This window comes from Procambarus clarkii, chromosome 44 (genome assembly GCF_040958095.1).
Source record: "Procambarus clarkii isolate CNS0578487 chromosome 44, FALCON_Pclarkii_2.0, whole genome shotgun sequence".
Lineage (NCBI taxonomy): Eukaryota > Metazoa > Arthropoda > Malacostraca > Decapoda > Cambaridae > Procambarus > Procambarus clarkii.
Window position 1 is genome coordinate 5,255,376 of NC_091193.1, and position 24,316 is coordinate 5,279,691.

Here is a 24,316-nt window from a genome sequence, read left to right on the forward strand (position 1 = left end):
ATTCTAGCTTTGGCCTAACAAAAGTCATGAACAACTTCTTTAGTATATCGCCATCCATGTATTTAAATGCAATTCTGAAGTTAGAAAGCATTGCATAGGCTCCTTGCACAATATTCTTAATGTGGTCCTCAGGTGATAGTTTTCTATCTAGAACCACTCCTAGATCTCTTTCTTTATCAGAATTCTTTAAAGATTTCTCACATAATATATAGGTTGTGTGGGGTCTATGTTCTCCTATTCCACATTCCATAACATGACATTTATTAACATTAAATTCCATTTGCCAAGTGGTGCTCCATATACTTATTTTGTCCAGGTCTTCTTGAAGGGCATGACAATCATCTAAATTTCTTATCCTTCCTATTATCTTAGCATCATCAGCAAACATGTTCATATAATTCTGTATACCAACTGGTAGATCATTTATGTACACAATAAACATCACTGGTGCAAGAACTGAACCCTGTGGTACTCCTCTTGTGACATTTCTCCATTCCGATACATTGCCTCTGATTACTGCCCTCATTTTTCTATCAGTCAGAAAATTTTTCATCCATGATAGAAGCTTACCTGTCACCCCTCCAATATTTTCCAGTTTCCAGAACAACCTCTTATGTGGAACTCTGTCGAAAGCCTTTTTTAGGTCCAGATAGATGCAGTCAACCCAGCCATCTCTTTCCTGTAATATCTCTGTGGCCCGATCATAGAAACTGAGTAAATTCGATACACAGGATCTTCCTGATCGAAAACCATACTGTCTGTCTGATATTATATCATTTCTCTCCAGGTGTTCTACCCATTTAGTTTTGATTAGCTTTTCCAATACTTTCACTATTACACTTGTCAATGATACAGGTCTATAATTGAGGGGGTCTTCCCTGCTGCCACTTTTGTAGATTGGAACTATGTTAGCCTGTTTCCACACGTCTGCTACGATTCCTGTACACAGGGATGCCTGAAAGATCAGGTGAAGTGGAATGCTGAGCTCAGATGCACATTCTCTCAGAACCCATGGTGAAACGCCATCTGGGCCAGCTGCTTTGTTCCTCCCGAGCTCCTTTAGCATATTTTCCACTTCATCTCTAGACACCTCTATCCGCTCTATGTTGTTCTCTGGAATTCTTATTGTGTCTGGTTCTTTGTGAAATTCCCCCTGTGCGCATGAAATAAAGTGTTCCCAAAAAATTATTTTTTCTTCGTAAAATGATAAATTCCCTTTCCTGAACATGTCTATGTAAAAATAAATACCAAATTCCACTTACTTTGGCTGTGGGGACGTGGACAAGGTGCACTGTGACGTCATCAGGGCCTTGTTGCCCGAGTATGAATCTCCCAGACACGGTCACACGGGCCATTCAAGCACCGGGTGTTGCCACAAAATATATTTTCAATTATTTGTTCTATGTATTTCCATTGTGGTTTTATTTGTTTGTTTTTTTATCATATATGATGCATATTTGTGTCCTTTACAATATGTATACAGTAGAATGTTCATAATGTTCCATGGAACAGTGATACATGTGTCAGTAATGTGTCCACAATAAATGTTTGTCGCAATATTACCTGTTAAAAATTCACTAAAATTACAATATGTACAGTTTCACACACTATTTACACAGTAACGCACTGTATTACACACTCACTACTTCGGAAGTGAGTAATAATCAACATAGTCCATGGTGCACAGCGCAACTTCACTCTCGTTGCACCAGGTACAGATAAATTTTTGCTTCCTGTTTCTTCATTCTGTGTGCTTGCAAATAACGCACTCACATACACCCTTGGCTTTAGTACTTGTAAGTTGTATGTAGCCAAGTTTGTAAAGCATAAGGTAGTATTGAGAAGATTATAGGAAAAGATCAATTTGTAAGGTAGTCTTGAAAAGATCGCTTTGTATGGTCCCACACAGGAAGAGATTCAGCTTGCCTCAAAGAGTGTCTGTCAGTCAGGAAGAGATTCAGGTATTCTTGAAAATATCTATGGAAAACACCACCATGGAAGCTGCTAGCACTGTTCATCTATGCTACTTGTATCAGATGCATCATCACTGAACGCAGAAAACGATTCATCTATGTACAGTATCGTCTAAATAAAATGTAGATAGCATAGGATTGCAAGAGTATCGTCCGATCGCTATATCGTCCTCATAGGTGCTGTATCACTTGCATCTGACCTTTGTACTCACCTAGTTGTGCTTGCAGTGGTTGAGCTCTGGCTTTTTGGTCCCGCCTTTCAACTGTCAATCAACTGGTGTACAGATTCCTGAGCCTACTTAGGCTCTTATCATATCTACATTTAAAACTATGGAGTCAGCCTCCACCACATCACTGCCTAATGCATTCCATCTGCTAACTACTCTGACACTGAAAAAGTTCTTTCTAACGTCCCTGTGGCTCATTTGGGTACTCAGTTTCCACCTGTGTCCCCTTGTTCGCGCACCATCCGTGTTAGGTCCTATGCTAGGTTAGGTTTGTGTTAGGTCCTTATTGCGCCTAGCTTCACCAATATTATGACCCTTATGTTCTTCAAACAATAAGGTTTGAATTTCACTGACAGAGCGTTATCTTTCAACACTGCGTCGGATAGGTGTTTGGGAGCCAGAAGCGCGTGCGCCACCCATGGTTGCTCACTCAGAACTAACCCAGTCAGCAGCTCTAGGGTATTCTGGGAAATTTTTCCAAGATGGCTGCCTCTCACTGGAGGTCTTAAAAGTCCATTTCGTACACAACCAACCTCGTACATATTTAGAATGGGTACCGAAAAAAAAAATCGGTTGGAGCAGTTCCCGCCGACCGAGAATATTCGGTTGGCACAGTTAACACTTTCGCTCACCCCGCGCACCACCCCTCGACAGGGCGATATGGGCCCCAGCGTGTCACGGAAGCGCGCGTTAATTTCGAAAAGTGTATACTCTCTTCAACTTTGTCACCTCAATTCTCCAACTACGAGATTAAATTTGGTATCATTGTGTTCGCAATAAAATTCTCTACAACACTAAATGCATATAAACTCCAAAAGCCCAGCTAATTACCCGCAGCAAACAGAGAAAGTGCGAACGAGTTACCCGGGAGCGCGCAAACGTGATAAAATGTTTTCACTATTTTCACTCTGGTCACCTCAATTTTTGTCCTAGGTCTTTCAATTTGGTCTCAATGGGTTCGTAATAAAATTCTCTAGAGGAACATTAGCATATAAAAAAAAAAACCTGGTCACGCTCCAACCGCCGACGAGTTGAAGACGGGCCACGCGTTAGCCGTGAGTGAGTGCTCAGAGGCCTTCCTGCTACACTCCCAATTCCCACCCTTTTCAAGCCTTTCTTTCGCAATTTTCCTCCTGGAAGGGCCTTGTTCATGATTACTATCCATCGTGGAGTAAGCGTAGATAGTTTCTAAAGCCGCAGTAAGAAATATAGCCACGGGAAATAGCCGAAATGTTCACACGTTTGAGATGCGAGGGGAGGCGACATTGGTCACAACAGTGGAGCAAAGACAATGGGCCCACGGCATGTGCCAAGCCGCCTGAGGGCCACGAGGCTCAACAAAGAAAATGGGAAGACATCGGCGCACATTTTAAAACCAGTCCCAAAAAAATCGGATAAAAACCTGATTTTTGGCGAATTTTTAAAGTGGATGACGCAATGCTGCGTCATCCCCGGCATTACCGCCAGTAAACGGATGACGCAATGCTGCGTCATCCCCGAGCGAAAGTGTTAAGTGGTTAAAAAAAATATATATATTGATGTTTTTCGGCAGTGGAACGGATTAGTTATATTTAAATATGTTAAATGGGGAAATTTGTTTTGAAAAACGAGCATTTCACATGATGAGCACAACGCCGGAACGGATTAAATTCGTTATTTGAGGTACTACCTTGAGGCTACCTTGAGGTGCTTCCGGGGCTTAGTGTCCCCGCGGCCAGGTCGTCGACCAGGCCTCCTGGTTGCTGGACTGATCAACCAGGCTGTTAGACGCGGCTGCTCGCAGCCTGACGTATGAGTCACAGCCTGGTTGATCAGGTATCCTTTGGAGGTGCTTATCCAGTTCTCTCTTGAACACTGTGAGGGGTTTGCCAGTTATGCCCCTTATGTGTAGTGAGGTACCACTGTACTTATATATAACCTGTGTATATAGTGTAATAACTGACAAAGTATTTCTTTATTGTTTTATGAATATAATAATTTAATTTAATCAATAATATGCACACCATAATCTTGAGTACTCCGATGATTCACACATTTTATTATATAAATATATCGCACTATACACTACTGAATAATATTACAGCAAAAAAACCAGCATTGAATGTAATGAAACGCCATTTTCTGGGCGAGACCCGTCGGCTCACCGGAGCTTTACCAGGCTGATATGCTAATGGCAGACTTTGGCATCAGTCATGTGTATGGAGTTCTAGGGCCTACCGGGGACCACGGCCAGAACCTGGCCCCCTCAGAGAGGCAAGGGAAGCAATGGCCTATAGAAACCCCCGTGTGGTTGGAAGCATTCTATGTCTGCCATCGACCAGGTCAAGCATCCAGAAAGGTAAGCATTCCAAAACAAACCCCTATTCTGGTTAAAATTGCTACCTAAAGCCGAACTAGTGGATAGAACTCCACAACAGAAAACAAGCAAACTAGTATGACGTCACACGTCACCGCGCTGCTGTCTGCGCAGCTCCCCCCTCCCCGGGAGGGGGAAAGGGGAGCCCCAGACCTCCCACGCCGGCTATCCACCCATCAGTTCTGAGGCTGGATGTCAAAACACGCGAAACCGGAAAAGTCCTGGGAACAACACGATAACAACGAGCAGCAAGGCCCCCGTACAAACACCAAAGATCCCTGCCCGAACGACCGCAAGGACACGTCGCTCAGACGGCAGCGAAGCCACGAACGCCACGGGCATGGGGGAAGAACACAGGCAGCTTAGCTGCAAAAACACGGCTGACAACCCGGGACACCATCACCTGCTAACCGGGAAGAACAGAACCGGATCAAGGCAAAACGCGCCCCGGACACAGATGCCGTGGCACGCAAATAACAGCGGAGGGCCGCCACTGAACACAAAACACGACACACCCCCGGCCCGACCAACCAAACACAAACAAACCAAGGAACCCTCCAAAACGCAGCAGCCCTACCCCACGCCAGAAAAGATGGAGACTGCTGCCACCGAACAACCAAAACACTAAAACTGAAGGAGCAAGAAAACTCAGCGACCCGACCCCCAGAGGCAAATGCCAAAAGGTAAAAAAAGAGCCGACGAAAAAACAAACCAGAACCGAAGGGGCACTACCAACCGAGGAGAAGGCAGAGTACACCGACCAGAGAACAGGACGGTGCAAGCAGCGCACAAACAGGCCGGAGGTGAAATAATGCACGAGACAGCTTACTAACGGTGCGGAAGCAACACCAAGACCGAAAGCAAGCCGAGGCGGCTCCGCCAGCGCCGCACGAAGAAGCGACAGTATGTGGCAAGACGACAGCCCCCAACCCCCACCAGAAAACCAAGCCGACGCTAACAAGTGCAGCCACCTAAGAAGGGACAGGAAAAGGAAGGACCGCCAAAATACCCCATACTGCCGCCAAGAGACGTACGGAGGTGGGACACCTGCCACGAAGCCACCCGACCACCAACCGGAGGCGAGACCGCGAGGCAGAACGTAAGCAGCCCCGACAAGTCTCCTCCGAGCCCAGGAAAAGGCGGAGCCATGGGAAGATCTTGGGCGCGACCACCGAAAACCCAGGCGGCACAAGGAGATGGAACGTCTGCCGAACAGAAAAACTCCCCAAAGCAAGCAAGCCCGCCAGGAGTTCAGAAACGACGGGTCCGACACGAGACATCGCAAGACCCCGAAAAGCCAACCGGCAGGGTAAGCTAGGAAACCGAAGAAGGCGGAAGGGTTGCCGCCAGAAACAGTACCCGAACCAAGGGGTACGAGCAACTGCAACAGACCAAGACAAAGAAGCACACCACAGGACACAGGCTGAAAGAACGCCCAAGACGCCAAGAAATGCACGCAGAACACCCCTGCGGCAGAGGAAGAAACAAGGGAACGCACAAGGAAATGAAGCAGTGGAAACCGACCACCCCACCCCCACAGCAGCAAGTGCAGGCAAAACCGACCAAAGGAGATGCCAGGAAAACGACTGGGGAGAGGCAGGATAAAAGAGCAGAAGCACAAACCCCAGGTAAACAACCAGGGGTGGACAATCAGGCAGGGGCAGAAAAATCCCACGCACATGAGAGGGCCAAGCCAGGGACCCGAAGCCCACGAAGAACAACAAGCAAACCCCCATACGCAAACCCTAGGCACAAAACAGCAGCAAAGTGCCACACCACAACCAGACACAGGAACAAGGACACGCCACCGCAAAACACGTTACCAATGCACATGTGCAGCAGCAACAGGCACCACCGCAACATGCAACATGTAAATAGCAACTCGCGTCTGCCAAGGCAGAGAACGGAGCAGGCAGACCCCAGACAGGGCCAACGGAGGCACGACTGAACCCAGCAGCCCCAGGAACCTGCACACCCGGCGACCGACAGTGGAGAACCCCGCTCAATACCTGCTGGATGGGGTACTGGGAGCTCGTTTACACCCCAATCCCGGCCTGAGGCTAGGCTAGACCGGCCAGAGGGTGGCCCACCAGGCAGCTGCTTGGAGCGGCTCGCAGGCCCACATACCCCCCACAACCAGGATGGGCCGGAACTTCTATCTGAAAACAGGCTAGTGTGCCCTGAAGTCCATGGACGTACTGGCAATATGGCGTATGCTCACAAGTAGGTCGTGTAACAACCGCAGACCTCTGATGGTTATACAGTGTTCCCCGATTGTGCCTATAGCACCACTGCACTCCACTGGTACTATCCCGCAAGTTCTTCCAGATAGGTGGGACCCAAAAGCCAGAGCTCATACCCTGCAAGCACAACCAGGAGAGCCCTACCAGGCGAGTACATAACCAGCACCACAACCCACACACCTCATAACACGAAAAAAGGTGGGTCCCCTGAATAACTCTAGCATGGGTTGGACATGCACATGAGTGGGACTGGAAGGGTTGAAAAAAGGGACAGTCACTGGTGTGCGAACGGTCTCAGTCGTACAGAAATATACCTAAATAAAGACAGGTATATAAACATCACCGCATCCAGTGCCCGGCCAAAAGACGCCAGACCGCAGGAACTCGCCTGTCGAACGGAGGCACGAATGTGACACGACCCAACAGTGCCCAGATGATCCTGGGAGCACCGCCAGGTGAAGAAGCCAGAGCCGGACACGCAGGAGAGCAGGGTAGAGGCGAAGGAGGCGGCCCACACCCAAGACACAAGGAAAACCTCGGCGTCCTCCCCACAGCTGGAAGCTGGAAACCAGGACACCCCCAGAGCGAAGGGGCACATACTGCAGCAAGGGAGAAGAGTGAGAGGCGAAGCACCCGAGAAAAAAGGACGCAAAACACCAGCACCGAAACACACCGCCCAGACCAAAAACTCCACGGCGCATGACACGCTGGCCGAACCGCACAACCCGCACTGCGGAAAGGCGCCAACCAGGACTACTGCACTAGAAAAGTAGCCAAAAGAGGAAGCAGGAACAACAAAACTGGCCAACGAAGAGACGACAGAGCCCAGAAGGGTACCCAACAGGGCCACAAGTAGCCCAACCGGGCCACTGGCCATAAGCAGCCCAACCTGGCTACACGGCGACCCGGACGAAGAGCCGACAGACGTTGCAATAATGCGGGAGGTAGTGAAAACCTTCCTGAACCCTGGAGAACACAGAAGCCAACACTAGTCTCGAAGGCACACAAAGGCGCAGGTGCACCCGAGACCAGAAGTCGTGTAGAACCCCAAGAGCAGGGAAACATGACGAAGACACCGTCCCAAAAAGGGGGAGGGGGGGGGAGAGCATCCACCCAGAGGACGGAACCAACCTACTCAAAGGCCAAGGAACCGAGCTCGGGGAGCGGCCGACACCCAACAACATGTGCAGCGAGTGGGGAGGAATGACCCCACTCCGCGTAACCACAAGCCCCGCCTAGAGGGGGAGAAAAACCTCCCATGGGGTCCTACGGGGCCAAGGCCCCCCCAAGTCAGCCCCTCCCCAGCCCCGGGAACCTACACGGCAGGCCCTGGGGCCAAGCCGTCCCCCCAAAGCCCCGACCGTACCAGAAAACCGAGGCAGCCACGAAATCATTAAGGAAGGGAGCCCACTGGCAGACTCTTACAACACAGCTGGAGGGACAGGCTCAAATGCCCCCGTCACTACCCCGGAAGGGGAATCCCCGAGACTGCCCGAGTCTCAACACCATCAAACCCCGCCCTGATCCAACAGACAGTAAGGAACCGGATGCAGGCAGGAAGGGGGGGGGGGGGACCAGGGGAAAGACAAGGGGGCGTGGAAGGAACCGAAGCAACCAACGCCCCCAAGTCCCAACACGAACCAAAACGGGGCAGCCCCGAGGCTCCCGGGGAGCAAACAACGAGAGCGTTGCCACCACCAAGGCTCAAACTGCAAAGCCCCTGCTCCCCTCACCCACTTAGTCAGCACAACTGGGTAACCGAGCTACAACGAGCAACAAAACTCGCAGGACTCCGGGTCGAAGGTGTCACCGACCCCACAGGCAGCAGACTGAGGCAAAACACACGAGTCCCCCAGAGACAAGGGGTGAGAGCAACCCTCAAACTCGCTGGAAGCGAGGGGGAACTCTGGGGTCACATTCATCGGACCCGCGCGCCCCCAGGGGTTTCCCAGGGTCCTGAGCGTTTACTATAAGAGGACTCGCGCTCGGGTAATCCCAGGCAGGGTACTGATAACTGGCACCCTAAGCTACCAAGCAACTTTCTAAGAGCTGAACCCCCAGGACGTGTACGTTCGGACCTAGCAGGGGGTACCACCAGAAAATACTCAGAACACAAGGGACACAAGGGGCAAGAACGATGGCAGACCCCCCACCAGGTAGATAAACAAAAAGAAAAAGAAAACCCTGCAAGAGGACAGCATACCCAAGCGGAACAGAGCCGGCCACCATGATTGGTAAAGACAAGTTGCACAGTACCCTGCGCCCCACCAGTGCAAAACTGCCCCTTACCCTAAGGTGAGCAAGGGAGACAGAACACCCAAGCACAAAAAGAGCGGCCGAAAACCAAGCAGTAAACGGCCTAGCAGGGGCAGGACCCAAGGAACTTGTGGACGATGGCCCCAAGGGCAGTACTTACAGGGCACCTAGGGAAGGGAACCCTAGGCGCATGCAGCCCGAGTACTGGAGACTCACTCCCGGCTCACGCACCACCTAGAAGACAGACACCACACTCTAGGTACACTGCTGAAACAACTACTGGAGCCGGAGCACATAACCAGTGCCTATAGCATCAGCCAAAGAACTGATGGGTGGATAGCCGGCATGGGAGGTCTGGGGCTCCCCCTTCCCCCTCCCGGGGAGGGGGGAGCTGCGCAGACAGCGGCGCAGTGACGTGTGACGTCATACTAGTTTGCGTGTTTTCTGTTGGGGAGTTCTATCCACTAGTTCGGCTTTAGGTAGCAATTTTAACCAGAATAGGTGTTTGTTTTGGAATGCTTACCTTTCTGGACGCTTGACCCGGTCGATGGCAGACATAGAATGCTTCCAACCACACGGGGGTTTCTATAGGCCATTGCTCCCCTTGCCTCTCTGAGGGGGCCAGGTTCTGGCCGTGGTCCCCAGTAGGCCCTAGAACTCCATACACATGACTGATGCCAAAGTCTGCCATTAGCATATCAGCCTGGTAAAGCTCCGGGGGAGCCGACGGGGCTCCTCCCAGAAAAGAAGAAATAATCATAGACATTGAAATAATTAGGTAATTATATCTTTGTGGCAACTTCCGCCTAACAGCTGTGGTGGAGCAGAAGTGGAGCCCCCAACGCTTGCTAAGTCAGCGCCTCTTTTTTGCCATACTTCCCCGCCCTATTGTGGCTAAAATATGCAACTTACATTTTTTAATATTTTTCCCGTGATCAGGGAACACAAATTAACAGGTTTATTTGAAAAATTTAGGGGATTTTTTTTTTATGTGCCTGTGGGTGACAAAGGCCAAATAGCCCGGAGCAGCTTAAGCATTAATGATAAAAATCTAATCTAAGTCACTCTAACACCATAAATGGTTGTATTTAATATTTCACATATAACGAGTCGGTACACAGGATATTGGCAGCGCCAGGCTGTCGGCCCTTGGCATTTCAAAAGTCACACCTTTTGAATTTGAATTGTCCACAGGTTGAGTAGAGGTCACGTCAGATCAGGTGACCTCACCCTCTGCTAAGCTAATAATTGCAAACAGGAGGCTGTATTCATAACATCAAACAAGCTGCTGTCTAGATGTGGTAAGAAGATAGACAGAAGCTATCTCCTGGTAGGAGGAGTTTAGCTCCCAGTTTCCCCTTAAGTACCCAAGGAATTGTACATTTACAAGAATGTACAGTACATGTACAAGAATATAAGAACTCTTAAGTCTGTGATATAGTGAAAGCTAGAGTGGAGAGCACTCTTAAGTTTACCCACTAAAGCTTATGAAAAGGGGCCCGGTGTATGTGCAGAGTTTTCCAAATATGAAAAATAGTGGAAAATTTAACAAAATCTCCCATTATGTGGCATCAGCGTCGTGAAAATTTCATCCCAATATGTTAACACTTTCGCTAATTGGTGACAACAGTGTCGTCACCAATATTTCTACTTATTACGCTTACTTACTACTACTTACTTACTACTTATTCGTATCCTGGCTGGGGAGGATTTACCGAGCGCAAATCCTTAACTGTAGCCTCTGTTTAACTCAACAGTAAAATGGGTACTTGGTTGTAAAAAAGATTCTTCGTGGGGGTCGTATTCCAGGGACAATAGGATTAAGAACTTGCCCGAAACGCTATGCATACTAGTGGCTGCACAAGAATGTAAGAACTCTTGTATATATCTCAAAAAATGATTTAAGGGATAAAGATGTATACTTTATATAAGTAATAAGGCCCTAATCTGGTCCCTAATCGTCAAAACAACCTAAATAGACAAAGAAGAGAGATTTTGAAATCTGTGAAAAAATAAGCCAAAAAAAAGTCAGTCAAGTTCTGCCAGTTGTGACTGATTTATTTGTTGACAATTTCATTCTATCTTCAAATAGTTAGGGATGGGTATGCATTTTCCAGGATGTAGAGGTTACAACAAAATCAGATAATAAACAAAGGAGACAAAAAAAAAAAATCCCCCCTGAAACAAATATTTTTTGGACATTGGTGAAAGTAACAGATATTAAGATTGAGCAATGTATTTTTGACACTGACATCTCGGCTTACAAATGCCCCTACTTACGAACTTTTCGGGTTACGAGCCCAACTTCTTCGTAAAATCCGAATCGGGTTACGAGCTTTGTCTCAGGAAACAAAGTTTGTTGATACTCGTATGGCTGACCTAGCGCGTGGTGGCACGGCAATCGCACCTCAGTTTACCAGTGCCTCCCACCTAGTGACAATTGTGCCCGAATTCTCTGTAAAGAATTAGTTTTTTCAGATTTTTGGGGTAAATATTTGAACGTAAAAGTTGTTATTATGTATCTCGCCATGGGTCCCAAGAAAGCCAGTGGTAAGGTTCAAGCCAAGAAAAGATGTAAGAATGACCATAGAGGAAAACAAGAGATCATTCGTAACCATGAAAATGGTACAATGATTGATGAACTAGCTAGGCAGTACAACAAATCTATGTTAACAATATGCACTGTACTTGCTAAGAAAAAGGAGATTATGAGTGTTAAAGTGGCAAAGAGGCATATCAACAATCACTAAACAAAGAACACAAACACTTGAGGATGTTGAAAAGTCGTTATTAATTTGGATACACAACAAAGAGTTAGCAGGTGATGGCATTTCAGAGGCCATCATTTGTGAGAAAGTAAAGCAACTGCACGAAAACCTTTTAAAGAAAACCCCTGGAACGAGTGATGCAGATACGAAAGAGTTTAAGGCAAGCAGGGGATGGTTGAAGACACTTAGAAAAAGAAGTGATCTTCATAGTGTTGTGAGGCATAAGGAGACTGCCAGCTCAGACAAGCCAGCGGCTGAAAGATTTATTGACGAATTTAAAGATTTGGAAGGGGACTCCCCTTCCAAACACTATCACCTCACCTCCTACCCCCCCCCCCCTCCTCCTCTTCACCATCTTCCATACGCCAACAACAAGAGTCATCGGTAAAGGCAAGTAATAACCTGTACATACATTAGTACTGGAGATTTGGGTGAATTAGATATAAAATTTACTTTTGAAGTTAATTTTTTGGGACGTCTGGAACGGATTAATTCAATTTACATTTCTTATGGGAAATTCGCTTCAGTTTACAAATATTCGGCTTACGAGCCGTCTCTGGGAACACATCAAGTTCGTAAGCTGAGGTACCACTGTATATAACAAAATAGAGCATAACAACACACTTATTCATTATTATTGGTGCTGTTATGTATTACTCAGCAATGCTATCAAGGCACCAGCTGCATATCTACTTTATGGACACCTTTTACTACTATTCTTCTTTGTGCATTGGACTGGTGCTTGTATCTCTTTATTACTGCATTATCCCTCAGTTCTATTTAATAGGAGCTGTTCTCCTTATCAACAAAATGTTCTTCCATTTAAAATAATGTTTAAAATCCATTTCTGAAAATGCTGGGATGAAACTCTGATGATGCTGCAGCCAATAAGTTAAGAGATTTGTTTAACAATATTAATTTTCACATAATTCAAATATTTTTTTGCCCAGCTCCAGTTTATACCCCAATTTACAGCCCAGGCTGTAGCAGTGTAATGGTAAAGGACCTGCCCTAAATGCTATGCATGCTAGTGGCTAAATAAAAACAATGTATGTTGTCTTATTTGATACAGGTCCATGGGGTTCTGTGGCATGTAGGAAACGAATAAATTAGGATGCTCAAAGTGAGTGCAGACGACGAGTCACAAAAACATGGCTGAAGATACGATGACCAAATCACACATCACAAGATGAAGAAACAACGACGTTTTAGTCCGTCCTGGACCATTATCAAGTTATGTTGCAGAGTGATATATTAATACCCAAGAGGAAGCAATCAACAATATCAAAGTTGAAAGTGTTGAGGTTTGGCAGCAGTACAGTGAGCAATGTATTTTTGACACTGACATCTCGGCTTACAAATGCCCCTACTTACGAACTTTTCGGGTTACGAGCCCAACTTCTTCGTAAAATCCGAATCGGGTTACGAGCTTTGTCTCAGGAAACAAAGTTTGTTGATACTCGTATGGCTGACCTAGCGCGTGGTGGCACGGCAATCGCACCTCAGTAAGATAAAACAAGAAATCAGTGGCAGGATGGCTCATCAGATGCAGGTCATTTCATACCCAACATGGTTTAGCTGGAACATACCTGGAGAGGGTCTCGAGAATTCTTCTACTCCCTGAGCCAGGTCTGAGGCCAGGCTCGACTTGTGGTAAAGTTGTCCAACAGGCTGTTTATCAATGGATTTTAAAACCTACCTACCCTATCTTGAGGTTATCTAGAGATGATTTTGGGGCTTTAGTGTCCCCACGGCCCGGTCCTCGACCAGGCCTCCACCCCCAGGACAACCCGTTCTCGCAAATTTAATAAGTCAATATTGACTTATTAAATATGTGCATAGGTGACATACTTAACATAATAGTTCCCCTTGAAAAGCTTCATAGAAAACACCGACCTTACCTAACCTACTTAGTATGTTAAGATAAGCATCTTATTGCTTCGTAATTACAATTATTACCTAACCTATAATAGGTATAGGTTAAGTAATAATTGTAATTACGAAGCAATAAGATGCTTATCTTAAGATACTAACAAGGTTAGGTAAGGTCGGTGTTTTCTATGAATCTTTTTAAGGGTATCTATTATGTTTAGTATATCACCTATGCACGTAGTTAATAAGTCAATATTGACTTTACGAATTTGCGAGAACGGGTTGCCCAGGAAGCAGCCCATGACAGCTGACTAACACCCAGGTACCTATTTTACTGCTGGGTAACAAAGGCACAGGGTGAAAAACTCTGCCCATTGTTTCTCGCTGGCGCCTGGGATCGAACCCAGGACCACAGGATCACAAGTCCAGCATGCTGTCCGCTCGGCCGACCGGCTCCCGACCCTAACCTTACCTAATCCAACAAAACCCAAACCAGTACAAGACAACCCAACTTAATGATGTGATATCAGGTTGGTTGAATTATTATAACCCAAACCAAGCTCATGTAGGTACAGAGGAGTACTGTATCTTAAAATTTGAAGGGATTATGAATAAAAAAAAATCTAATCTGGACTATTTCAAGATCACGTGTGAAGGATTATTATTTATGATGAATTTGATGATGAATAAAACAAAATTAATAATTGTTGTAGGTGGGGTGGGAAAATACAACCAGGTATCCAGGTAAACACTGCTTTCGGCAGAGTTTAGTCCCGACTGATGCAGAAAACAAGCTGTGAACAGTTCAACAGTTCCAAATATTGCTGCATCCTGTTAGCCTATCAATGAAACTCCTCAGGTTTGGCAACGATTAACATAGATCACATTTAATCTTATACAGAATTAAATATTTGACCCTTTATAATGTGCCAGCTACAATCAACTTGATTATTACAGTTTATAAGGATTCTGGGAGTGTTCACCCCTACCCTGTTTATTTAAGCAATGTTGGGTCTAGCAAATTACAGGATGAGTGACCATACAGGAAGAAATTGGACTGGCTAAAGAAATCTCAAGAAGGTAAGGCCTTCGTAACGCCCTTACGTAAGAAGGTAAGGAAGGTAAGAATGAAGGTACCAGCAGAAGGCCAATTGGTCCATACTAGGCAGCTCCTATTTACATCTACCCAATCTCATTCATATACATGTATAAGCCACACTTGAAACAATTGAGGGATCCTACTTCTATTACGTTAGGCGGTAACTGGTTCTACACATGAAGGCAGGAGCCATTCAAGACGTGCCATAGTGTGCACCCAGAGTCAGAGCCTAGTACCATGATGAAGCCTCCGGGCTACCACGATGAAGCCTCCGGGCTACCATGATGAAGCCTCCGGGCTACCATGATGAAGCCTCCGGGCTACCATGATGAAGCCTCCGGGCTACCATGATGAAGCCTCCGGGCTACCATGATGAAGCCTCCGGGCTACCACGATGAAGCCTCCGGGCTACCACGATGAAGCCTCCGGGCTACCACGATGAAGCCTCCGGGCTACCATGATGAAGCCTCCGGGCTACCATGATGAAGCCTCCGGGCTACCATGATGAAGCCTCCGGGCTACCATGATGAAGCCTCCGGGCCCTAGTACTGGACACTTAAGCTCCCTCCAGGACACGCTGCTCAACATTACACTTACACGGACGGAGCTCCGGGCCAGCACACCACCGTCACTGTGACGGTACAGGTGACGGGGGCTGGTGACGGTACAGGTGACGGGGGCTGGGTGACGGTACAGGTGACGGGGGCTGGTGTCTGCCACAGTTTGAACTGTGGTGTGAGCCCGACCCTCACCATTCCCGCCTAGTGGTCCCTGGCGCCCCTCACCACCCCCCACCTGGTGGTCCCTGGCGCCCCCCCCCCACCTCCAGCACCCCTCCTGCCCCTACAACCCACAACCTCACGGCACCTCAGGCCTTACACACATACAATTAAGCGGCCTTACCACTTGCAAGACCACTGGCAGGACGAGCGACACATGTACGACTGCTAAGTCAGGGTCGGGGAGCCCTGACGAGGGCCCCTGACGAGGCCCCTGGCGAGGCCCCTGGCGAGGCCCCTGGCCCTGCACCACAACCCGGCCACCCCTGCCCTCACACACAACCCCACAACCTGCCCCACAACTCACAACAAGGCTCAAGACTGGCACAGTTACTCCACCCGGCGTGAGGGGCACCGCAGGCAGCAGCAGCTCGGACCACAGACTCGCCACACAGTGTTGGATCCTCCTCCTCACCTTCCTCACGCACACAAACACCTTCACGTCACACACTTTGAACCTCTTCAAAAGGTTCACCAGAGAGGCTTGGAGGGAAGCCTGCTCGTGAGGCTGAGAACTTGTTCAAAAAGTTCACGAGAGGCTGGGAGCTTGGCTTAAATTCACTATAGGACACTGCATGTGAACGTGATTAAAACTTTCACGAATTTTGTCTGTTTAAAGGCTTAGAATAGAGTTGGAACCTGCTCATGATGGAGGTTCAGTCGTAAGAGATTAGAATCTGCTCAAGTTGTTCAAGAGAGGCAGTGACCCTGCTCAAGTGGGCTACACAACTTGTTCATAAAGTTCACGAGTTAGAACTTGTTCATAAAGTTCACGAGTTAGAACTTGTTCATGAAGTTCACGAGTTAGAACTTGCTCATGAAGTTCGCGAGTTAGAACCTGCTTATGAAATTCACGAGTTAGAACCTGCTTGTGAAATTCACGAGTTAGAACCTGCTTGTGAAGTTCACGAGTTAGAACCTGTTCATGAAGTTCACCAGTTAGAACCTGTTCATGAAATTCACGAGTTAGAACCTGTTCATGAAGTTCACGAGTTGGAACCTGTTCATGAAGTTCACGAGTTAGAATCTCATGAACTTTACGAGTTAAAACCTGTTCATAGAGTTCACATATTAGAACCTGCGCATGATGTTCACGAGTTAGAACCTGTTCGCGAGTTACAGTCTGTTCATGAAGTTCACGAGTTAAAATCCGTTCATGAAGTTCACATGTTAAAACCAGTTCAAGTATGTTTATTGAGACAAGATTGAAATACATCTCAAAGGGATAGAGTAGCTTAGGCTATTTCTACCCCCCTAACCAGTTCAAGAAGTTCACGAGTTAGAACTATTTATGAAGTTTACGAGTTTATGAATTTATAGATAATGAATTTAAAAGTTTATGAATTTAAAAGTTCACGAGTTAGAAACTGCCATAGTTAATAAGCCCGCAAGAATGAGTAATTGTATGAATACAAGCAGCTCAAGGTTCACTAGAGCTGCTGGAGACTCGAACCTACTGCTCTATATTTGCAGAGCCACATAATAATAATAATAATAATAATAATAATAATAATAATAATAATAATAATAAATAACATTGCTAACTTTATGTAAATTATTAACCAGAAGCAAGCTACTTCTACACGAATATTAAAAGCATTATTACAAAAGTTGAACATTTAAGGGAAATATTTGTGGAATTGATGTAAGGATGTCAGGGGGGGGGGTGAGGGCAGCCAGTGTATATAATAATAATATACATATTAGTATACATGTAATAATAAATTCTAATGTATACCTGTAATAAGTATACTATAATAATAGTATACATGTTCCATATATATATAATAATAATAAACATATTAATAATATATACATGTTAGGTTTATATCGAGCCCCCCCCCCCCCGCATGGATGTGTACCTATTTACTGCTAGGTGGACAGAGACATCAGGTGAAAGGAAACGCGCCCAACAAAATATATACAGTATTATAATTCTATTATAATATGCTATATAGTCGTAATGGCCTGTCGGAGTCTCCTGATAAGTCCCTTCCCTCTATTAGTATATATATATATATATATATATATATATATATATATATATATATATATATATATATATATATATATATATATATATATATATATATATATATATATTATAAAATGGTTGAAGATAAGCCACCCAAGATGTATTCATGCACGGGCATGAATAGCCCGTGAGATATATATCATGTTTTATATATATGTATATACAGTACATGTATATGTATAAGATGGCGGCGTGTGTGTGTGTGTGTGGTGGTGAGAGTGAGGGAGAGCCGTGGAGGTTGAAGCACCTACACACCCAGTACAGTCTCCACCGCCAAGATATTTGACATAATTTCCTTGATCTGGTATGTTTCACTATTCAAGGTTAAAGTTGCAAGTACAACATCTTTTCCTGTCTTGACTACCTCTTAAACATTATTTTCATATGTGTATTGATGAAAACTAAGAAAGGAAGCATATTTGCGAGAAGAAAATGATAAACACGCATTTTAAAATTATGAAAATAGTTTTTTCTAGAGTTTGTTGTTGTGGGAGCGCGGAGAGAGTTGCGAGGTGTTCCAATAATAACTTCATTTCCCAAACCTGTGCAAGTTTATCTCCTCATTTAAGAGATTCTTGCAAGTGTTTACAACTTAAAACTGGATAAAGTGTAAGTGTGATAGACGGTTCCAATGGAGCTGCAGGCTCTGCAGTATCAGATGTGGCTGGCAGTGAGGAAACACCAGGTATGTTGTTGTTGTAGAGCTAAATAAAAGTATACTTGTATAAAGTTCGCTACTCCCGTTCAGCAGGGAGTAGTGTATTGATTGTCACCGCTCGCTTCTCTCAACACTTTTCTCCTACCTGCACGCTGCCCACCTCCTCCTCTCCTCCCAGTCTACACAAACTGGTAGTAGATGAGTCAAATATGGCGTGTAGAGGGGCTAAGGCAGCGTGTTTGGTGGGTAAAGTGGAAGAGACGGAGGCGGCGGCGTGTGTCGGAGCCCACACTCGCCTCACAAACTTCACACATCATCATTCATTCTTCATTATAGTACTAATGTAGTCTTACACACGTCAGTTATAATGTCAGAGGAGTAGGTCAGAAGTGTCAGAGGTGGACCTGAGTACATGTCCAAGTTGTAAACTTTGTAAGAATACGCTTTATTTATACATTTGTTAAGGTGTAAGTTAAGCAAGTTGAGCAAGTTTGCATGATGGAATTGTGAGCGTGTGAGATGTCTTGGGTTATGTATTGATCCTTCAAGATTGGCCTTAGTTCCCGTGGTGTATAAGTGTATACATTGTATGGAAGGAGGAGGTGGCGGGCCCAGTGTATGGCCCGCCTCATACAACTCTCTACAACACATACACAATTACCTTTAAAAACCCTCTAACGAAAATTAAGTTTGTTCAACTTGTGTACTTTAACAGTCGCTTTTAATACAAGTTCTTGCTTTTGATTAAACTTAATAACACGTTCACTGCGCAAAATAAAACTGGAAAGTTTATGAAATAATAGATAAATGTATGTAAAGTTAGAATGAGTTTTTTTTTTAAGTTTTGGCCGGAGGGGCGAGTTTATTGGGCACCGCCACTCAGGCTGTGAGTGGACACACCGCCACTCAGGCTGTGAGTGGACACTCCGCCACTCAGGCTGTGAGTGGACACACCGCCACTCAGGCTGTGAGTGGACACCCCGCCACTCAGACTGTGAGTGGACATACCGCCACTCAGGCTGTGAGTGGACACACCGCCACTCAGACTGTGAGTGGACACCCCGCCACTCAGACTGTGAGTGGACACACCGCCACTCAGGCTGTGAGTGGACACCCCGCCACTCAGACTGTGAGTGGACACCCCGCCACTCAGGCTGTGAGTGGACACACCGCCACTCAGGCTGTGAGTGGACACTCCGCCACTCAGGCTGTGAGTGGACACTGCCACTCAGGCTGTGAGTGGACACACCGCCACTCAGGCTGTGAGTGGACACACCGCCACTCAGGCTGTGAGTGGACACTCCGCCACTCAGGCTGTGAGTGGACACTCCGCCACTCAGGCTGTGAGTGGACACACCGCCACTCAGGCTGTGAGTGGACACCCCGCCACTCAGACTGTGAGTGGACACCCCGCCACTCAGGCTGTGAGTGGACACACCGCCACTCAGGCTGTGAGTGGACACACCGCCACTCAGGCTGTGAGTGGACACACCGCCACTCAGGCTGTGAGTGGACACACCGCCACTCAGGCTGTGAGTGGACACACCGCCACTCAGGCTGTGAGTGGACACACCGCCACTCAGGCTGTGAGTGGACACACCGCCACTCAGGCTGTGAGTGGACACACCGCCACTCAGGCTGTGAGTGGACACTCCGCCACTCAGGCTGTGAGTGGACACTGCCACTCAGGCTGTGAGTGGACACACCGCCACTCAGGCTGTGAGTGGACACACCGCCACTCAGGCTGTGAGTGGACACTCCGCCACTCAGGCTGTGAGTGGACACACCGCCACTCAGGCTGTGAGTGGACACTCCGCCACTCAGGCTGTGAGTGGACACTCCGCCACTCAGGCTGTGAGTGGACACACCGCCACTCAGGCTGTGAGTGGACACACCGCCACTCAGGCTGTGAGTGGACACACCGCCACTCAGGCTGTGAGTGGACACTCCGCCACTCAGGCTGTGAGTGGACACACTGCCACTCAGGCTGTGAGTGGACACACCGCCACTCAGGCTGTGAGTGGACACACCGCCACTCAGGCTGTGAGTGGACACTCCGCCACTCAGGCTGTGAGTGGACACACCGCCACTCAGGCTGTGAGTGGACACACCGCCACTCAGGCTGTGAGTGGACACTCCGCCACTCAGGCTGTGAGTGGACACTCCGCCACTCAGGCTGTGAGTGGACACACCGCCACTCAGGCTGTGAGTGGACACCCCACCACTCAGGCTGTGAGTGGACACTCCGCCACTCAGGTTATGAGTGGACACCCCGCCACTCAGGCTGTGAGTGGACACCCCGCCACTCAGGCTGTGAGTGGACACCCCGCCACTCAGGCTGTGAGTGGACACACCGCCACTCAGGCTGTGAGTGGACACCCCGCCACTCAGGCTGTGAGTGTACACTCCGCCACTCAGGTTATGAGTGGACACACCGATATTAACAGGTTGGCCGAGGCCTCACCTTCATCATGATGGCACACTGGGCCAGTCTTTGTGTATTATGATGTATTAATGCTATAGTGGCGGGTCAGAGCCATTGTTGGTGTGTGCTGTGTGGTGTGAGGTGGTGAGTGTGGTGTGAGGAGTGAGTGTGGTGAGATGGTGAGTGTGGTGTGAGGTGGTGAGTGTGGTGTGAGGAGTGAGGTGGTGAGTGTGGTGTGAGGAGTGGTGTGGAGAGTGAGGAGTGAGGTGTGGGAGAGAGTGGCGGGCTCCGCTGCCACCATGGCCCACCATGCTACTGGGCCCGCTCGCTCCTACCACCACCAGTATATATAGATTTACATTAACTTAACCCTCATCTTTATTTTCATGTTCATCATTTCGGAATTAGTATATATGTAAAACCATTGGCTAGGGGACTCGTAGTCGTAAATGGTAGATTGTTACATTTTGCGTGTGATATAGGTTGTATAAGCGGGGTTATTGTGTGAGAGCGGACGGCAGGCCATTGCCGCCAATCGACATATATATTCTCATGTAAATTTATGTAAGGAACACCGTTACTGCCTCACCTTATGGCAGAGTTCACTTGTAATTAATTTACCAGAAACGTTACGAAAGAAAACCAGGCCGACAATTGTTAAGACTGTTTGGTTGTGTAATATAATGTACGTTGTGAAAATGGTAGCGGGCCAGGATTATTTTGTGACGTAGCTGCTGTAGCAGTTTTCTTACGGGAGGAACTCAACACTTGTATGTTTATGTTTAAATAAATATGTTTATTCAGGTAAGGTACATACATACAAGTGATGTTACATTAATGGATCAATATATAGATAGAGCTAGTACATACAATGCCTAAAGCCACTATTACGCAATGCGTTTCGGGCAGGATTCTCCTACTCCCCTTCTACTCTACTCTACTCTCCCCTACTACTCTACGTTTCTGCTCCCCTTCTGTGACACGTCAAGTAAACTGTTCATAAATAGCTGTGCATTTATAATTGAGTTAGTTTATGCAAAATTTCAGTACATTATTTGCATAAGAGAAAGTCATAATATCATAACCCGAAGGCATTATACTGTAATTATTGATTTGATTTAGGGTCTCCGTAGTACAGTCGGGTTCGTTCTCGACTCACAATCGGGAAATGTGGGGCTCGAATCCCAGGCGGAACAGAAATGGTTGGGCGTGTTTCCTATCACCAACTGCTCCTGTTTACCTAACAGTAACTAGGTTCCCGGGAGTTAGTCATGTTGTGTGGTTGCATCCTAGGAAGGGTCAGTGGTTCGACCTTGGGGGCTACCTCGATATTAGTCTATCATGTATATACACACTGGCTGCCTGTCCCCCGACACAATAAATTATAAGTAGATTGTATGTCAATAGTCTTTTACTGCACTTCATGCCCATGCCATGGGCGGCGGTGGAAAAGGTTACAGAGGCACGTACTGCAAGCCAGGCATGAGAGGGCGGATCTCATGGAAACTTATAAAATACTGAACAAATTGTAGGATATTAATGGAGACCACTTCTTTAAAAGGTCACGTGTAGCATGCAGTACATGGGGCAACACCTTCAAGCTCAACAAGCCACAATGTAGGGCAGAAATGGGAGATGCTTCTCCACCCACAGGGCTGGAGAAGGCTCCAGCCATGGAGCCGCCTACCTGTCGGTGCCGTAAATGTTAAGCCATTAGAAGAGTTCAAAATATAGTTAGAAAAAAATATCAGGAAAAATTGGGGGTGGGGTTGACAAAATGGGAGGCTTTTGACAAACCGCCAGCTTCCTGTCCCCCGTGGATACCACTAGATGGTGGCTGTCAGGTGGGGTATATTAGGCAGTTGATTCAAGTACTGGAGCACCTCGACAGGAGACATCTCCCGTCACGCAGAGTGCGGTCACACCTCCACAGATCTCCACTATCATCTCTTGATACTGGTAATGGCTCAAAAGGGCCACCACTTACGGGCTATTCATGCCCGTGCCCCCTTTTGGGTGGCTTCATCTTCATCAATCATCAATTTCACGTACTGGAGCACAACAATGCCTAAGGTAGGCTCCAACAGGGAGCCGGCCGGCCGAGCGGACAGCACACTGGACTTGTGATCCTGTGGTCCCGGGTTCGATCCCGGGCGCCGGGGAGAAACAATGGGCAGATTTTCTTTCACCCTATGCCCCTGTTACCTAGCAGTAAAATAGGTACCTGGGTGTTAGTCAGCTGTCACGGGCTGCTTCCTGAGGGTGGAGGCCTGGTCGAAGACCGGGCCGCGGGGACACTAAAAAGCCCCGAAATCATCTCAAGATAACCTCAAGATATGAAGGTGAGCACTAGACGCGCACTAACCATGCACCTCACACCTACCCGAGGGACGGCTGGGGGTGGCTCAGCCACGCGTCTGCACCACCTACAGTAAGACAACTGCAGTACTGGCCTAAGTCTTCTCCTAGTATACGTCGTTTTGAGCATACCTGGAGAGGGTTCTGGGAGTGCTTCTACTCCCCAGCCCGGCCTGAGGCCAGGCTCGACTTGTGATAACTTGGTCCAACAGGCTGTTGCTTGGAGCGGCCCGCAGTGGCCCGAGCATATCCACTACAGCTTGGTTGGTCCAGCACTTATATGAGATACACATTTCTTGAACATTGGTAAGAAAATCTTCTTTGAATTATTTTTTTTTTACATGTTGTTACATAGTCCCCGTGGCGTAGTGGTAAAACACTCGCTCGTCACTTTGCAAGCGCTTTGGCCTGGGTTCGTATCCTGACCGTAGAGGATTTACTGGGTGCCAATCGTTTACTGTAGCCCCTGTTCACCCAGCAGTGAATGAGTACCTGGTTGTTAAACGATTTGGCGGGTCGTATTCCGGGGAAAATTAGGATTAAAGACGCGCGAAACGCTATGCGTGCTGTACAAGATTGTAAGAACTCTTGTATAAAAAAAATAGTGACGCAGGTATGTAAATAGTTTTGCTGACAGTTTAGTCAGCTGTGCTTCAACAGGTGCCTCAGGTCTGGCGCCTCTCGTTCATTCCCTACCCTGGGCCTGTATGCTGGAACTTGAGTCCTGCCTCTACAGGATGGTCGTGATTGTTACTGCCCTCGCTACCTTGTGCGGTCCCTACAACATCCTCACTCCAGCTCATGCCATGCTTTGACTGTTACTCATCATGTGGACCATCTTCGCTTTCACCACCTTCCCTTGTCTCTCCATATGTCTCACTGGCAAAATTCCCTCTCGGTTCATGTTGGCAATATCTCTCCTCGTGTTGTTCCATCTTTGCCTCCATGGAGGGTCCCACTTGCAAAGTTTTGCCAGACCTTGACCCACATAGTAAAGGCTTCTACCCCACCTCCGGCTATTAAACGCCTTTTCCTTGAACATAGTTTTTCACACTCCCGTTCCATTACCATCTTCACAGATGGGTCTAAGACTGCCGAGGGTGTAGGCTACTCCTTTGTCTTTCCTGACCAAACCCATATATGCCCCCTGCCTCCCGAGACTAGCATCTTTACGTCTGAACTTTATGTAACATTGTATTCACTTTGTCAACTGTTTTTCCGACGTCAACGTTTCCTGTATCACTGTGGTTGACTCCTGCACTGCCTT

The 24,316-nt window shown here is 47.3% G+C and overlaps 3 protein-coding genes across 11 annotated transcripts in view; 2 read left to right on the forward strand and 1 right to left on the reverse strand.

Annotated features, from left to right (window-relative positions):
- LOC123745436 (nuclear pore complex protein Nup50) overlaps positions 1–18,572 on the reverse strand; it is a 55,809-nt gene extending 37,237 nt beyond the window's left edge. Inside the window, exons 1-2 of one of the 9 annotated variants that reach the window (XM_045726007.2) lie at positions 15,881–15,995; positions 11,336–11,510 (exon numbers count right to left, since the gene is read on the reverse strand). Coding sequence is in view for 2 of the 9 variants with exons in the window: in XM_069300597.1 (XP_069156698.1) it covers positions 15,273–15,297 (25 nt within the window). In the remaining 7 variants the exon portion in view is untranslated. Of the gene's footprint in view, positions 1–11,335; positions 11,511–15,074; positions 15,115–15,272; positions 15,313–15,391; positions 15,583–15,697; positions 15,861–15,880; positions 16,120–18,411 lie in introns of those variants that run through there. The other 8 variants (XM_045726011.2, XM_069300600.1, XM_069300599.1 and 5 more) reach the window with 8 other exon arrangements.
- Positions 15,299–16,782, forward strand: LOC123745208 (probable serine/threonine-protein kinase kinX). Its single transcript, XM_069300386.1, has 2 exons — positions 15,299–15,339; positions 16,260–16,782. Exons 1-2 carry the CDS (start codon positions 15,299–15,301, stop codon positions 16,780–16,782), a joined length of 564 nt encoding a protein of 187 aa, XP_069156487.1.
- LOC123745437 (uncharacterized) overlaps positions 18,103–24,316 on the forward strand; it is a 350,652-nt gene continuing 344,438 nt past the window's right edge. The window contains exon 1 of the mRNA XM_069300596.1: positions 18,103–18,293. Coding sequence (XP_069156697.1) covers positions 18,240–18,293 — 54 coding nt within the window. The 5' untranslated portion in view covers positions 18,103–18,239. The remainder of the gene's footprint in view (positions 18,294–24,316) is intronic.